The sequence below is a fragment of the Rhinopithecus roxellana genome, chromosome 5 (genome assembly GCF_007565055.1).
Source record: "Rhinopithecus roxellana isolate Shanxi Qingling chromosome 5, ASM756505v1, whole genome shotgun sequence".
Classification (NCBI taxonomy): domain Eukaryota; kingdom Metazoa; phylum Chordata; class Mammalia; order Primates; family Cercopithecidae; genus Rhinopithecus; species Rhinopithecus roxellana.
The window spans coordinates 20022460-20039522 of record NC_044553.1 but is presented as its reverse complement, the minus strand read 5'-3'; the positions used below and the strand labels follow the sequence as shown (position 1 = coordinate 20039522).

Genomic DNA, 17063 nt, shown 5'->3' with positions numbered 1-17063 from the left:
GAATCAGAACTCAATATTGGGAGCACAGAGCTAGAAAGCATGGCGGATAGAGCATAAGCCAATTGGCTTGTATTCAGATACACACTGGACAATTTGTGGTAAAAATGTCATCATCACAGCCTGAATGATTAGTGGCAGTAGGATACCACCAACCATGGCCATTTCTTAAAAAAATTGAGGTAGTTTGAGACAAAGGAAAAGCTAGATATCTTTACCTGTTTGTAACCTTGTAGCCGTTTACCAAAAATAGAAAAACACAAGTAGCTGTAGTCTTCCTCTTTTGTTGAAGTCAACAGAATTAATAGATGGGAGACATTGGAGGGAACATTCCTAAATTCATTGTTTCCTGGGGTGGGGTGGGATGGGGGCGCTAAATTTTAAAAATGTGTTTTAGTTTTTGTGATTCCAAGATACCCTTCAAGAAATACAGAAAGGAAGAAGTAACATCATAATTCACATTTATTTAAAAAACTCAGCATGGACTCTCAGTTCAGGCTGCTGTAACAGAAAGCCATAGCCTGAAAGGCTTAAACAACAAACATTTATTTCTTACAGTTCTGGAAGCTGGGAAGTCTCAAGGTGCCAACAGATTCACTTCCTGGTGAGGGCTCTCTTCCTGGCCTGCAGATGGCTGCCTTCTCAGTGTGTCCTCACATGGTGGAAAGAGAGATCATCTCTCTGGTGTCTCTTCTTAATAAAGCACTAATCCCATTTATCAGGGCTCCACCCTCATAACCTAATCACCTCTCCAAGGCCCTACCCTCTAGTACCATCCCTTTGGGGATTAGGGCTTCAATGTGAATTGGGAGCATATGAACATTCACCCCTTAGCAGACTCCACCCATGTCAACTAGATAGGAGACACGGTGAGTAGTGACCACATCTTAACACCTTTTTAGCACACTGCTGATATCCGACAGGCCTGAGTGTGGGACCAGTGTGTACCAGCAAGCATGGTCTGCAGGGTCAGCTGTCACGCTCCTGAGGAAGACAGTGGACCCTGCTTCTCTCCACCCTGTCATGGCTCTATTGAGTTTCTTTTCCCCATCAATACTGGAGGTGGTGCCCTGCACAAATGACCCCATGGTGGTTTGGATGTCCCACTGGGGGCTGGAGGGGAGGGCCCTGTGCTGTAGTCTCCTGTCATCTTAGCACTGGCCTGCAGCCTCATGGCCACAGGGGAGGGAGGGGAAGGGACCGCACTGCCTAAACCTGCACCCTTACCCCTGCGTGTTCTGTCCACCTCGATCTGGCACTGGATCTCGTTGACATCGTGGAGAAAGGCGCTCAAAGCTTCCTGTTCGACTTTGCCATCCTCACACGACTATGGCCTCCTTCCAGGAGGCTGAAGACTGCTGTGTACACGATAGTGTGCCAACTCAGGAAGCAGCTCCAGGTGGTGTCCAGGTTTGTCCTGCCTGCAGTGGAGGCCACAGGAGGGATGCGAAGCAGCAGGGAGTCTGCGGTCCTCCCCTGGCAGCCTCCTGCTAGCCTTTCTTTTCACTCCCTTATACCTTCCCCCCTGAGCCCCAGGCCAAGTCAGGTGTGTGGGCCTCCTGCCCCTCCTACTGGGCTCTTTCCCAAACCCCTTTTCAGGCTTCGAGGAACTCTGAGGCAGGCTGCACTTTGAAGACACATGCTGACACCAGCGCGTTCAGGTTCCCTTTATTAGCGTTTTCTTCCCATGTTATTCTCAATCCCTATTAGCCTCCTATAAGAAAGGGCTTCCTTCTTGAATTTCACTGTTCCAGATCTGATTCCAGACCTATGCAAGGAGCTGTGTGTACAAGCAGATGTCAGGCTGACTCCTGCACAGGGTGCACCAAACTTTCGAAGAGAAGTTTTTCAGCCACAGTAGTGCTGATGGGTAAATATTCTTGTTGGCAAGAAAAACTACTTAAGTGATAGAAAGAAAACTGCTTTATAGCATATATCACCCTGAAGGGCATCCACTGTCAAAATGTGGCCAACGGGAGGCTTACGGTCTCACTGTTGCATGTTGGGGCCAACAGTTGGCTTTGGAAATCTGTATCCTGACTGTTGAATTCCATTTTCTAGGTGGAGACAGATTTATACAGCACCCTAAATGACAGTGCCCAGGAATGTTCTAGGGTTTTTCAGGGTGGGGGCGTCAGTCTGCTGTTGTGCCAGGCCGGGCCTTCGCCAGCATGGTGTCCTGAGGGATGCTGGTGCAGAAGGCCACTTTGGCTTTCGACGCCTGCCTTGGCTTCGCAGCAACCTTCGGGGCCCTGCAGACAAGCAGAAGTTGGGGTGATTGTGGTGCCCCTCAGCCCCCACACTGTTCCCATCTGGCCTTTGCTGCCCAGCCGGTGCCCAGACCCATTCATGAGAAGCCTCGGGAGGGGCTATAAATAAGAGGAGAATTGTAGCACAGAGCATAAAATGAGATGTTTTCCTTCCATCTTTTATTTTTTATTAATTTTTTTTTTTCAAACAGAGTATCACTTTGTCACCCAGGCTGGAGTGCAGTGGCCCAATCTCGGCTCCCTGCAACTTCCGTCTCCCAGGTTCAAGCAATTCTTGTGCCTGTCAACCTCCTGAGTAGCTGGGATTACAGGCACATGCCACCACACCCAGCTAATTTTTGTATTTTTAGTAGAGACAGGGTTTCGCCGTGTTGGCCTGTCTGGTCTCAAACTCCTGGTCTCAAGTGATCCACTGCCTCGGCCTCCCAAGGTGCTGGGATTATAGGCATGAGTCACCTCGCCTGGCCCCGCCCGTCTTTTAAAATCACCTGTGACCATCCCCACTGAGCTGAGGCACTCAACCTTTAGCTGTCTTGGTGAGCAGGACATGGGTGAGGAGGATGGTCAGGGTTGTGCTGGAGGCCTCCCTGGCTCGCCTTCCCTGCTGGCCAGGTTTTCTCTGCTCCAGGCTGTGGCCCTGTTTCCCTGAGCACAGACTCGGGCAGCCCTGGGGCTGCTCCCTGTGAACCAGGATTTGTGAGGTGGGCCCTCCACAGCAGAGCGCTGGGCCTCTGCTCGGGCTGAGAAAGGATGTGGCAGGCCAGCCTTTAAGGTCAAGTCAGGGAACTCTCCAGCTGCAGTCCTGACAGGCATCCGAGGGCAGAGGGAAGTCAGAAGCAGGGATGCAGAGGCCACAGGAATTCCTGGGGCCCTCCCCCTGCAGCGGGTGCCTTAGCCTGCAGGGGCTGGTCTGCAGGAAGACAACATCCAGCATATATTTCTGACTTAAAGGATGAATGTTTTTTTAAATATCTGGGCAAGGAATTTATTTTACAACTTGGGTTTCAAAGGAACTTGTCCTTTATGGAAGTTATGGGAAGTCAGTAAACCATTCCAGAGAAGGTTCCACAGAACCTTCTAGAACCAGCTTCCTCTTGAGCTTCTGAATGGAAAGGGAATGAGATACTCAGAGAAAGTGTGAGGGAAGCCAACTCACGTGGAGAGGATGCCCATGGCCTGCTGGGTGGCCAGAGTCCTTTTGTCCTGTGGTCCATATAAGAGGGTCTGGATCTGGAGACACTGTAGAACACCAAGCAGCTATCATAAGGCTATGGAAATGTCGCTGAGAGCAGGAAAATAAGGTCTCCCTTGAATGAGAGAAAGATCACTTCATTCTTAGACCCTGCTGTGATGGAATTAGCACATTCTTGGGGTTTCTCCTAGTGACTGACCTTTGATTTGGATGTTTTGAGGGATCTAGGCAAAAATGAACAGTTTTAGCACTGTTTCACAAAACTCTCTGTGACTTATCTGTATGCAAAAAATATATTTAAAAGTAGTATTTTTAAAAATAAAGGCAAGCACCTTGGTACTGACCAGAGCATGGGCTCCAGTTTCTATTTTTAAATGTGGCCCTTGCTATATAGCCTGGAAAAGATTAAAAAAAAAAATAGATTTTTTTTTTTGTAAACACATACTTTACTTTTATTAATACATGGGCTTTCCATACTCTTTACCACACAGCAATGTCTTAGTTATTAGGAGTCAAATATTCAGCTTATGGATTATCCAGGGCTGGCTTTGGCTTGATTTCTCCCTTCTGCTTACTTTAAGTCTTGCCATTTGATTGCTCATCCTAGGCTAGGGCAAATCGAAGAGAGGAGAAAGATTAAAGCTGTGCCAAAAATGGCCAGAATCATTTTGAGAAAGAATGAGGTGCAGGAACTTGCTTTACTGGATGCCAAGACCCTTTTATTTGTTATTTTTTAAATAAAGTAATTAAGACAGCACGTTAGTCAGCCACAGTAGACAAAAAGACCAGTGGAACAGGGCAGAGAGCCCAAGCCTTGACAGATGACAGAAGTGACCTTGCAGGATTGGTGAGGAAGAGGTGGGCTAGTCAATAAATGGTACTGGGACCGCTGGTTTTCCAAACAGAAGAAAATGGATCACTACGCCAAATCAAACACAAAAAATTAAGCTCAAGAAAGATTTAAAGAACTAAATGTGAAATGCAAAACTTGGAGCTTTTAGATGAAAATACTGGATTTTTTTTTTTTTTTTTTTTTTACGGAGTCTCACTCTGTTGCCCAGGCTGGAGTGCAGTGGGGCGATCTTGGCCCACTGAAACCTCCACCTCCTGGGTTCATGTGATTTTTCTGCCTCAGCCTCCGGAGTAGCTGAGATTACAGGCACCCGCAACCACACTTGGCTAATTATTGCTTTTTTTATTTTTTATTTTCCTAATTCTTTTTTTTATAATTCTTATTTTTTTAAAATTATACTTTAAGTTCTAGGGTACATGTGCACAATGTGCAGGTTTGTTACATATGTATCCATGTGCCACGTTGGTGTGCTGCACCCATTAACTTGTCATTTACATTAGGTATATCTCCTAATGCTATCCCTCCCGCTTCCCCCCACCCCACAACAGGCGCTGGTGTATGATGTTCCCCATGAAGTTTCACCATGTTGGCCAGGCTGGTCTCAAACTCCTGACTGCAGGTGATCCACCTGCCATGGCCTCCCAAAGTGCTGGGATTATAGGAGTAAGCCACCATTCCCGACTGGAAAATATCTTTATGATCTTGAGGTAGGGAAGTATTTCTTAGACAAGATCTGGACAAAGCAAAAGTGAAAGACTGATAAAATGTAACTATATGAAAACCTAAAATATTTGTGCACCAAAATTCACCATAAGCAAAGTAGAAAGACAAACCATGCTGAGGAAAGATTCTTGCAGTGTACAGAAATGAGAAAGGTTTAACATTCGGAATACATGAAGAATTCCTATAAGGTAATGAGAAATACCAAACCAAACCAAAACCTCTCAATAGAATAACAGTCAAAAGATATAAACAGATTATTCAAATAGTTGAAATCTGATGAAATAAACATGCTTAATCTCATTAATAACCAGAAATACAAAGTAAAACTTCAATGAAGTAGGTACCATTTCACCCATCAGCCTGCAAAAACTACCAAGCTTTGTTAAAGATACAAAACAACAAGAATTCTTTTATATATTGATAGTGGGTATTCAAACTGGTATAGTCCCTTTGTAAGACAATTTAGCAATATTTAGTAATATATATGTAAACTGTGATGTGTATATTATATATGTATGTGATATAGAAATGTTTGATATATGTATGTGTATATATAACCACATACATGAATCTCATGATTACAAAGTCAAGGGGTAAAAGAAAACTACAGATGAATACATATATATTATAATTTATATGAAGTTTTAAAACATGCAAAATAAAACCATAGTAAAATAAGAGCATGGGAATGATATCAAATTAAAAAATGTAGCTATCTGGGGATGGGGTAGGTATACAGGGGACTTCAACTGGATGGGTCATGTTTTATTTCTTATATTGAATAGTGAGTTCAAAGGTCTTTGTTATGTTATCCGTACTTTTCTGCATAACTGAAATATTTCATAATATATATTTAAAAAATTGGATGAATTGTGCTACATGGTAATAGCTTGAGTAAAAAAAGTGTGAGGGTTTGGGGACTTACTACTGAAGGCTGTTTATTCATTCTGATCTGCCAACCATTTTTAGGTCTTCAAGAAAATTAAAATGCAAGCAGCCAATTGCCTTTGTCTTTATAAGCTGTGGAAACTATAAAAACTGTCTGAATGTTTCAGTCTGAGGAATTGAGAATGTGGTTTTCGAATCTGAGAATGTGGTTGTCCTTTGAAAATAGTAACTATCACATGAGAATATGACAGGATTTTTTAAATAACAGAAAATATTCACTATTTCTTAGTCATTTGACTAAGAAATATACAGTATCAAGAAGTAGTAAACTCTTCTTGTTCTTTTATTTAATGCATAATTCAAATTCTACAAAGGCAAGGATCCCTGTCCCTCTGTCCAACAAGCCCTTGACTTTCTAAATCTGCACAGGGACCTTGGCCTGGCCTAGGCAATGGGCTGAGCTGCTCATTCCATGGGGTTGAGCCAACGTTGCTTTAATGCTTTAGGTTGTTGTGACCCTAGAAATTTAGGAACTTTGATTAAGTTCCGTTGCTTTGAGGGGAGGGGATGGGGACACGTTTTTGATACCCATGGTACCTGATGAAAACCCTTCCAGCACCCTGCTTGGGTTACAGCTATTGGAAGCCTGGGCACACTGGGCCTAGCAGAGGAGGTGGTGCTCAGAAAGGGCCACAGAGCAAGAGAGGCAAGATGCTTCCCCCCACTGTCGCCCATCAGTGAGAGGCCCCTCTCTCTAGCATTAACATTGCTTACCAGAATAGACTTTATTTTGCCCAGAAATACCTTCACTCAGTGTAAAAGATCAGGGCTATTTTTAAAGCCACCCAATCTTCCCTGTGTTGATATATTTATGAGTGCCTCCGATGCAGCTCATTTTGAGAGGTGATGTTGTCACTGCTTGTCGTTAATTCATTCACTGTGGCATTAGAGTTTTACTGACACTGTAACAATTAGTTGAGACAGTCTGAGGTCTCAGTTCACTCTGCCTTAACAGATTGCCTTAAAATCTACTATTCGGGAGGAATCTCCATCCTACCCCTTTGGTGATTGAAGCTGCTTCTCCTTGGCCTCTCCTTCTCTAGGGATAGAAATAGACTATTTGCTGAATATGCACGAATCCCTGGGAAGAATGAGAAGGCAACTGACAGTGCTTATTCAAATTATCAGTGGGTCTACTAACCATCCCCACTTGTTACAAACCTTGGTGCTGATCATTTTCACTACTATGTTCGTAGAGAGAGTGGAGTTGAGAGAAGATTGTGGTTGGGTCAAGAGATCCTTTTCAGTAATCAAGCCCTGAAGAGGGGAGCCCCATCCTTACCCTATCCCTAGACCTTTGTCAAAACTCAACTCTTCCTGGTATTAATATATTTTTTTCCCCTAAGGTTACTTATCCTTACTAAGGAGATTTGCCCAAAATTCCAGCTGAAGTGAAAAGAGATGCAAAGGAGTGTCAACTAGGAGACAGAAACAGATCCTCAGCCCCTCACTAATCCCTTGTGTGATTACAATGTAAGGTCAGGCACCAAGGCTGGAAAAAATGGTCATCCATTAACTAAACTAGTCTTCCAAAGATAGCTTTTTAAAGCAGCAAAATAACCCATTATGGACTTCTACTAGAAAATGTTTTATATAGTTATATATTTATCTAAGAAACATAAACTGAATTTTTCAACATTCTGCTGTTCTTAGCTAAATTTACTTAAGCATTTTTGTGTGAAGTAGGTGTTTTGATTCTTTTGTTAACAACATAGGCATTGACAGAGAGGAAGTCAATAAATGTTAATTGAACCTACTGGAGCCAGGCATTGTAAACATGTCGCTGAGCTAAGTAAAGAACTCGCCAAACCTTGACAGTAGAACATTCTCCACCATAAATAAAGGTACTCTGTGCTCCCCAGATTCTTCTGAGAGGCAGATATGCTCCTCCTTGAAATGAGCCAATAAGGGGTGTTTCTCACTTTGCTTTAAAGTGAACAATAAACTGAACTCCTGAGTGTCCAGATGAATTTTAGGAGCCATTCCTTACATTGCTCTTATTCTCTTTGATTTTATATGCAGGGTTGTGAGAAATCATTTGTGTTTCTATTGTTCCTTAAATACCAAACAGGGAGCTTTTCTTTCCCTTGCAGGAAGACAAAAGGGAATGTCTGCTTTTATACCAGCCTGCAGGCTGTCCCTAAATGGGGCCATGTTTGTCTTGCTCACCACTGTGTTCCAGGGCCTTACACAACCCCTGGCACACAAGCAGATGCAGTAGTTGTTAAGTGAGTGAATGATTAAATAGGACAAACACGTAAGCTGGGGAAATTCTTATATGGAGTCTAGACTCCTTAAGACACAGTTGGACCCTAGGGTTCCAGTGGCTCATCAGTTATTAAAAACCTCGGCTAGGGAAGTCCCACTGCGTGTGTGGTGTTAAAAACCCTCGAAATTACAGTCCAGCCTTCAATAGGAGAAAGACGGCTGTTCACTATTTGCTGCTTACTCTTAGGAGTCATTCGGAAAGCTGGGGTAGTTAAGAGACAATCTTAAGCATTTGATGCAAACTTTCAGAATTCTTTTTGACATGACTTTGAGGTTTGAAAGCTAGCAGTCTAAGGAGCCCAGGAGCCAAGAAAGCTGGGATAGGTGCTATCAGTTAGTCATCTTCCTAGCTGTGGTGCCTTTGAGCTAACACCCTTCCCAGTGTGGACAGAGGGGTGGCTCAGTGGCAGCTATGGCATCAGGGTTGGGTGACTCACTATACTGTCATTTAAAAACCCACAGTAATTCCATACCCAAACTCAGGAAGAATATTTTCTGTTTTAGGGGGATCTGTGAAAACGTGCAGTTGTTACTGAGGGCCATTTTCCTAGCAGCATCCTGCAGAAGTAGATTGGTGGTATCTCCCTCCCTTAACCTCCTGCCTAAGGTCCCAGAATTGCATCGTAACTTCTATTGAGGAATTTCAGATGATGAAGGTACCGATGGAACACCTCCTATTAATGGAGACAGTGCAGCAAGGACTGCAACTAAAGGGTCATTTAAGTTACAAGGCTACATGACTCCGTAACAGAAAATCGAGAAAAGCATACTATTCATTCCTGGTAAGGTTCCAAGCCAGGCTTGTCAAGCTATTACTTGTATTTTGTACTTACATGAAATGAAAAAGCTAAAGAAAGGTAAATTTAAAAAAATGCTCTAACGCTGAGGATCTGAAATCACTACTCTTCTTTACACACATGCCAGATTATGTCCACGGGGGAGAAATTACTCAGAAACTTGAAAATTGTGCTTCTGTTTTCATGTCAATTCTCAAGGCTGATACTAAGAGAAAAGATGACTCCGGAAGCCTTTCTCCTTGGAAGCGTGAAACGTGATACATCTTTCAAGAAATACAAGTACGCTTTCATTTACCAACCATTACAAGGCAGGCAGAAATGACTAACTTGGGGGAATTGAAGGAGTAAACCAAAACATAATTCATCAGACAGCCTTCCCCTACAGAAACACAGTTGGGGTAGTGGGTGGTTTTTCTGAGCTGCACAGAAACCAGCCTCGTCCTGGCTGGACGCATGTCTTCGTCCACATTCGCCACTTCCTGAAGCAGGTGTCTGCTGAACACCTGCAACATGCCAACCCTGTGGCTACCTCAGAGATGCAATGGAGAATGGGCAGAAGTGGGCCTTGCTCTCAGGGGGCTTCCAATGGAGTGGCAGAGACAGGTATTTTTAAAATACATAAATAAACATGTCATAACAATCTGTGATAAGAGCTGCAAAAGAAAAAAAAAGACGATGGGGCTATGAATGAATACCGGGGGGTGTTGGTGGTGGTCGATTCAGGGTACCTGGGCCAGCAGAGGCCTATGTGAGGAGGTGTCACTGGAGTGAGACCTGAGGACTGGGGAGTCAGGTGAAGAACAAACAGGGCAGGATGGGGATGGAGGGAGGTGGTGGGGATTAGGGGGAGGAGGAGGTGGTGGTGGTGGTGGGGGTAGGGAGGGCTCACAGGCAGAAGGAATTCCGAGTGTGTGTTTGAGAGAACACACCCCTGCATCCTCTTTTTTCTCGGTCTATGTCTCTCTCTCTCTGTCTCTGTCTCTCTCTCTTTCTGTCTCTGTCTCTCTCACACAGCCCTGCAGCTCCCCTACTTGGAGGGCCAGTGATCCTATGGCCTGAGGACTGAGGCACTGGTTGGTGGGTAGGGAGCCTCCCATGAGAGAAACACAGGGAAGGTAGGAAGGGGGATGCTGGGCTTTGCAGGGAAATGGGAGATGAAGGATAAAGGGGGTGAGGTCCAGCCACTGCCACCCGCACAGCTCCTCAGAGCAGACTCTTTCAGAAAGCTCTCCCTGAGTATCTCCTGGGTGCCAGCCCTGGGGGCATGGATGTCATCCTTGCTGTCTCCCTCACTCCTCACCTCCAGGTTGCCAAGTCCCATGGGTTCTATGTCCTTATCGACATCCCTCGACTCCCCCACGACTTTGTTCCATCCCTTGGCCACTGTACTGGAGCAAGGTACCATCATCCTTCTCCACAACAACTGCAATACAAATATTTAGAAAATAAATACATTGGCAGGACTTGCTATTGAGAGAAATCCTGCTGTGTACCCACATAGAAATTATGGTTTCTTTTTCAAGTAGAGCCGGCTTTTTGTATAAAGGCTGGATTTGCCTATTTCTAAGCCAGCCAAGGAAAAGGATGCAGACTCTTAATGCTGGGCCTTCTGAACTGCCTTCTCTTGGCAAATTTCCCTATTACATGGAGCTTAGCGATCTGGTTCAGTCCTTCCTGAATCTGTGCTATCTACACCAGCCATTCCTGACAACTGCTCTTTCAACTTGTTTAAGGTTACACTAGATTTATGTAACAAGAGCTTTTGCTTTTCCCTCCATCCCTGGACATGTACCCATAAACTCACTGTTTCCAGCGAAGCTCTGAAAAACTGCTAGAGAGCCTCAGGCCGGAATGGTCTGTCCACACCCACAGTTCTGCACCCCTCCAGACCTTGTGGGAGAGGTGATGACCCTCTGAGGCACTGTACACTCACTAAGCCATGGTCAGAGTTCTGATGTTTGAGGAGCTTTCCACAGCAAATGTAGCCTTGTCAGTGGGCAGCTTGTGTACACTACAAATCAAGTGTTTTCCAAGGGAGAGCAAACATGGAGGGGCACTGTGTCTGGGTGCCACAGCTGGGCACGCCCAACCTCAGGAGGGTGCCTCTTCCCTGCAGCTGATGATGTCAGGGAGGCCTGTGGTCAGGAGAACTGGAATTCTTATTCCCACACAGCCTATAGTGGGCAAGGGAGGCTCCACATTCATTCTTTTTTGTTTTTTGAGATGGAGTCTCACTCTGTCTCCCAGGCTGGAGTGCAGTGGTGTGGTCACGGCTCACTGCAACCTCTGCCTCCCAGGTTCAAGCAATTCTCCTGCCTCAGTCTCCCGAGTAGCTGGGATTACAGGCATGCCACCACCGCACCTGGCTAATTTTTGTATTTTTAGTAGAGATGGGGTTTCACCATGTTGGCCAGTGTGGTCCTGGACTCTTGACAGGTGATCCACCCGCCTTGGCCTCCCAAAGTGTTGGGATTATAGGTGTGAGCCACAGCGCCGGGCCTCCAAATTCACTCTTAACCAAGATAAGAATGAATGACCACGACCCCTTTAACAATTGGCTCTCATTCTCATATAAACTGATTTACAAACATCTTCAAGTCACGAGTGCTTGAAGAGTCTTTAAGCACACTTCTCAACCCAAGAACAAGACTTTTTATATGCAATTAATGTCATTATGACCTTCTCTTTAAAAAAGGTGGGCTGTTGCGGTCCAACAATGGGTTAGTCAAAGATGATTAGAAAAATCAGGATCAAGGACAGATGAGGCTCTACACATGAAAACAATGTGAAGTAGCATGGTGGCTCTGTGGGAACTCCAAATTTGGCTCTGGATTTCCTGGTATATCCAGGACAACAAGGAAAATACCAAATATGCTAAAGGGAAAGTAAAACAAAGTGGGCCACTGATGGAATTACAGGGAATGGATTCTAACATAAGGTATGGCCTTCCCCAGGAAGGCTGTGTGTATTGGCCTGCTTGGAGGAATGGCTGGAATATAGCAGGGACTCGATAGCCTGTTCTCCAGTCTTGACTTATGACCACATAAGACCTTCCTAGGCCGGGCGTGGTGGCTCACGCCTGTAAGCCTAGCATTTTGGGAGGCCGAGGCAGGCGGATCACAAGATCAGGAGTTCGAGACCAGCCTGGCCAGCATGGTGAAACCCCATCTCAAAAATACACAAATTAGCCAGGCATGGTGGCATGTGCCTGTAGTCCAAGCTACTTGGGAGGCTGAGGCAGGAGAATTGCTTCAACCCGGGAGACGGAGGTTGCAGTGAGCGGAGATCGTGCCACTGCACTCCAGCCTGGGCGACAGAATAAGACTCCATCTCAAAATAAAAAAAAAAAAGAAGGGCCGGGCGCGGTGGCTCAAGCCTGTAATCCCAGCACTTTGGGAGGCCGAGACGGGCGGATCACGAGGTCAGGAGATCGAGACCATCCTGGCTAACATGGTGAAACCCCGTCTCTACTAAAAATACAAAAAAACTAGCCGGGCGAGGTAGTGGGTGCCTGTAGTCCCAGCTACTCGGGAGGCTGAGGCAGGAGAATGGCGTAAACCCGGGAGGCAGAGCTTGCAGTGAGCTGAGATCTGGCCACTGCACTTCAGCCAGGGTGACAGAGCAAGACTCCGTCTCAAAAAAAAAAAAAAAAAAAAAAAGACCTTTTTAACATTGGCTTTCTTGCCTACAACCTCTGAATAAAAACTATGTTCCAATTCCTTTCTTAAAAAGATTCATTTTAGTGGGCTTTGATTTTTTGAAGAAAGGGGTCACATAAAATTATTTCATTCTTTTATGGAAATGTTTAATGCCCACAGCTAAAGTAGTGAGGCCGTGGATTGAACCCTGCTGAAGATAGTACCTAATAAAGAGGCCAGATGAAGGCTGGACCCAAATCTGACTTCACACTGTTCTTGGGCTCAGCATACTCCTGAGGTGTTCCTGATCTATGAAGCAGCCTTCAGGAATTCTTTCTGCAGCCTTTCACCTGATGAAAATGTTGGTGATGATGCCCATCCTAGAATACAATCAGGTTTCTCTGTTGTACAAGTAGGTGAACTTTTGCTGTGGAAATTTCCATCTGGAGCCAAGAGAATTCTGTGATTTTCCCCTGCAGGCAGATGCCTTTAAAAGGCAGATCAATAACATGGTTTCCTTTTCGGTGATTTAATCCCGCTGTGTGCCTTGTTTCCCAGGCCTTCCTGTTTTTTGTTTTTCATGCGCATGCCTGTGGGGCCATGCCTGGACCATTCAGTGCAGGAGGGTACATCTGGAAAAGCCACTGTTCAGTGGGTTCCTGCTACTGAGTTGAAAACTTAGGGGATGCAGCTGTTGTTGTGATAAAAACAAGAGACACTTGTCAGGCAGTGTTTAGCTTTAGGAACTGCTGGCTTCACAGAGTCGAATGCTAAATATGGCATTTGAGAAACTGCAGTCAGCAGCAGATGTGAAAAGCATGTTTTAAGTCCCCATTTGCGCCCTCGTATTCACAGAGCAGTCAGCCTGTCCTCAGACAGGTACATGTGGAGGAGTGGAGATCAAAAGTGCATGCACCACAGTGCACAACCTTCAGAAATACAAGTATCCATCGTTTCTCTTGGAGTCTGGCAAATGGTCAGGTATCTTTAAGATGCCAATGCTATTGTTTTCAGGACTGATGGTAAACAAGGCCAAATCAGGAAAAAGGGGCCACCAACTTCTACCACAGGCTTTAGGGTGATGCACCCTGAGAGTTTCTTGAAGCTGAGCTGATTTTTAGCCTCTTGGGTGGCAGTGTGGCCCAGAGCAGTGTTTCTCAGCCTCCGCCTAGGAAACTGGCCAACATGCAGAACCCTGAGCACCTGGTCCCTGCCCCAGAGACTCTGATTCAGAAGGTGACCCTGATGCAGGGGGCTCAAGAAGGATACTTGGTGAGCCACTGGCATAGAGGAAAGAGTCGGGCCTTACATAAGAGTAACCTGCCCACAGACCACTGGCTTACTTCTGGGAGCCTCAGGCTCCTTCTCTCTTCAACAGAGCTATGCAGGTTTGACCTGCAGGGTTGCTGTGAAGATGAGGAATGATGTATGAGCCGCACCTGGCAGCAGTGAGTGTGCGGTGGGGCACATAAACCAGTTCAGTCCCACCGGGAGCCAGCAGTGACAGTGTAAAGGTCTGTGTGGTCCTGCTCAGCCCTGCTCAAGTTTCTGTGTATCTCTGTTATCATTTGCCACCCTCCTCTATTCTGAGGTCCTTCTCCTGCCTGGGGTGCAGTGGCTGGGCTGAACCCTAGGAAGAGTTTTTCCAGATGTCATCTACCTTCTTCAGGGGAGAAGTGAGGAGGGGGAAGGAAAGCAGGTATTCTCAGTGGCAGGCAGCACCTTGGCTCTGCGTTTTCCTCTCTCCTGCAGAGGTGCTGATGGTTGGAACAGCTTCCCAGTGGCCTGCAAGGCCTGCACGCAGGCAGTCTCTGGTGCTCATTAGAACAGCCTCACTCAGTTCATCTCATTCGATCCCTAAAACTGTGGGATGGAAGGAGGACAAAGAAAACTGAGTCCTCTTGTCTCCATTCTTGGTCCACTCCATTCCATCCTCAACACTATCCTCATAGTGATTAAAAAAAAAAAAATTCCAAAGGACAACTCTAGACCCATTGTGCCCTGCTTAGCATTCCCTCTAAGCAGCATTCCCAGCTGCTTAGAGCAAGGCTCAGAAAAATTTTCTGCAAAGGGCCATATGGTAAATATTGTAGACGTAATAGTCCAAGAGACAAAGTTGAGGCTATTAGGTAGGTGCAGCACTTACATAACAAGACAGAAGACAAATTTCTACAAAATTTCTTTTCATATAATAATGAGCATTTTTTTTTGGCAATATAGTTCTATAGTTCTACTAATGAGAAAAATAGATAATTCAATAGTTCTATAGTTCTATTAATGAGAAAAATAGATAATTCAAGCGATTTTCCTGCCTCAGCCTCCCTACGTAGCTGGGATTACAGGTGTGCACCAGCAGCTAATTTTTGTATTTTTAGTAGAGACGAGGTTTTGCCATGTTGGCCAGGCTGGTCTCTAACTCAGGTGATCTGCCCAGCTCGGCCTCCAAAGTGCTGGGATTACAAGCATGAATCACCACGTCTGGCCTCAGGTATTTCTTTACAGCAATGCAAGAATGGCCTAATACACCAACTCTTAGGGTTACTGTAGGAGTTAAATGAGTTAATATACATGAATTGCTTAACACGGTGCCACTGGTGTAACAACCACTCAAAAAGCACTGGCTCTGTTTTTACAGGGTCTCACTCTGTCACTCAGGGTGGAGTGCAGTGGCATGATCTCGGCTCTCTACAACCTCCACCTCCTAGGTTCAAGCAATTTTCCCACCTCAGACTCCTGAGTAGCTGGGATTACAGGAGTGTGCCACCATGCCCAGCTAATTATTTGTATTTTTAGTAGAGACAGGGTTTCGCTGTGTTGGCCAAGTTGATCTCGAACTCCTGGTCTCAAGTGGTCTGCCTGCCTCGGCCTCCCAAAGTTCTAGGATTATAGGCATGAGCCACCGTGCCTGGCCAGCATTGGCTCTTACTATATGGAGGTGACAGATGCGGAAATGCAGGGCATCTGCCACCCTCAGCTTCCATCTCACCTCTCCCTCACCAAAATGTCTTTGGCATATGGGTAATGTTTAAATTATTAAAAATGATTGATCTAATATATTTCTTCCTGGCTAGACTGGGAACTCACAAAGACAAGGATCGTATTTGTCTTGGTCACTGTTTTCCCTCAGGTCTGGCTAGCACAGTGATTGGCCTATTGAAGGTGCCAAGTAACTATTTGCTAACTAACTGATAAAAGATATGTGTCACCTCACCAACAAATAGGTGTCACACGTTACAAAATCTAGTGTCTTTTGCAGCAGAATCAGAAAAATCGTAAGAGAAAAATACTTGATTTATAGGATAGCCCCTCAGAACTAGTTAATTCTTTTGGTTTGATTAATTATGTTACTTAGGGTTTCCCAGGTTTTCCCCATTTTGAAACTAATTAATGTAATGAAAACATATGATGTAACTTATGAGATATATTTAGAATAAAAGAAAATTTCATATTCATAAACAGATTAATAAAATGAAAACAAATGAATTAAATTCCCAACTCATAAACACAGAAAAACAATTTTAACAGAGCAAAACAAAATAAGGTACAAGGACAGAAATAATAAAGATAAAATCAGAAATTAAGGAAATAGAGAATAGGATTTATGGGATTAAAGTCCTGGCTCTTTGAAAAAATTAACAAAATAGACAAACCAAGTCAAGGAAAAAGGGAGAAAACCAAAATATAAAACTAAGAAATTATAATGGGAAAATAACTGTTAAAAAGTAGAAAGTTTTAAAATTCATGAGACCACTTTTCAAATCTCCATGCAAATAAATCTGAAAATGTAAGCGAAATGGATAATTATCTAGAAAAATACACTTTGCCAAAATGACCCCATTAGGGACAGAAAGCTTCAATGGACCACTTTTTGTAAAAGAAATAGAGAAAATTATCAAGGAATTTCCCTACAAAAGAAGCACCAGGCCTAAAGGATGTCACAGAAGACACAAACCTCCAAAGACTACAGAGTTTCAATGCTACATAAATTCTTTCAGTGCACGAAAAATAAGGTAAACTTCCAAATTATTTTTATAAGCAAATATAACATTGATCCTTAAACAAATAATGCATACAAATTTTGGCACAAAAATCCTACAATAAATGTTAGCATATAGAATCAACATCTGCTATGGTTTGAATGTGCCTCCCAAAAAGCATGTGTTGGAAACTTAATCCAAAATGCAACACTGTTGAGAGATGGAGCCTAATGAGAAGGGATTAGGCCATTAGGACTCTGCCCTCATGCACAGATTAATGCTGTTATCTTGGGAGTGGTTTCATTATGAACAGCTGAGTTTGGCCTCCTTTTCTCTCTCTCCCTTTCTCTCTCTCATTTCCTTTCGCTTTCTGCCAAGGGATTATGCAGCAGGAAGGCCC

The 17063-nt window shown here is 44.5% G+C and overlaps 2 protein-coding genes across 6 annotated transcripts in view; one reads left to right on the top strand and one right to left on the bottom strand.

Annotated features, from left to right (window-relative positions):
* SYNM (synemin) overlaps positions 1-17063 on the top strand; it is a 70526-nt gene that overhangs the window by 30384 nt on the left and 23079 nt on the right. The window lies entirely within an intron of this gene.
* The window catches only part of TTC23 (tetratricopeptide repeat domain 23), a 117439-nt gene continuing 100817 nt past the window's right edge, over positions 442-17063 (bottom strand). For 4 of the 5 annotated variants that reach the window (XM_010382156.2, XM_010382155.2, XM_030930949.1 and 1 more), the window contains 2 exons: positions 3424-3506; positions 442-2249 (listed from right to left, as the gene is read on the bottom strand). In XM_010382156.2, coding sequence (XP_010380458.1) covers positions 2132-2249; positions 3424-3506 — 201 coding nt within the window. In that variant the 3' untranslated portion in view covers positions 442-2131. Of the gene's footprint in view, positions 2250-3423; positions 3575-17063 lie in introns of all 5 variants that reach the window. The other variant, XR_004057369.1, reaches the window with a different exon arrangement.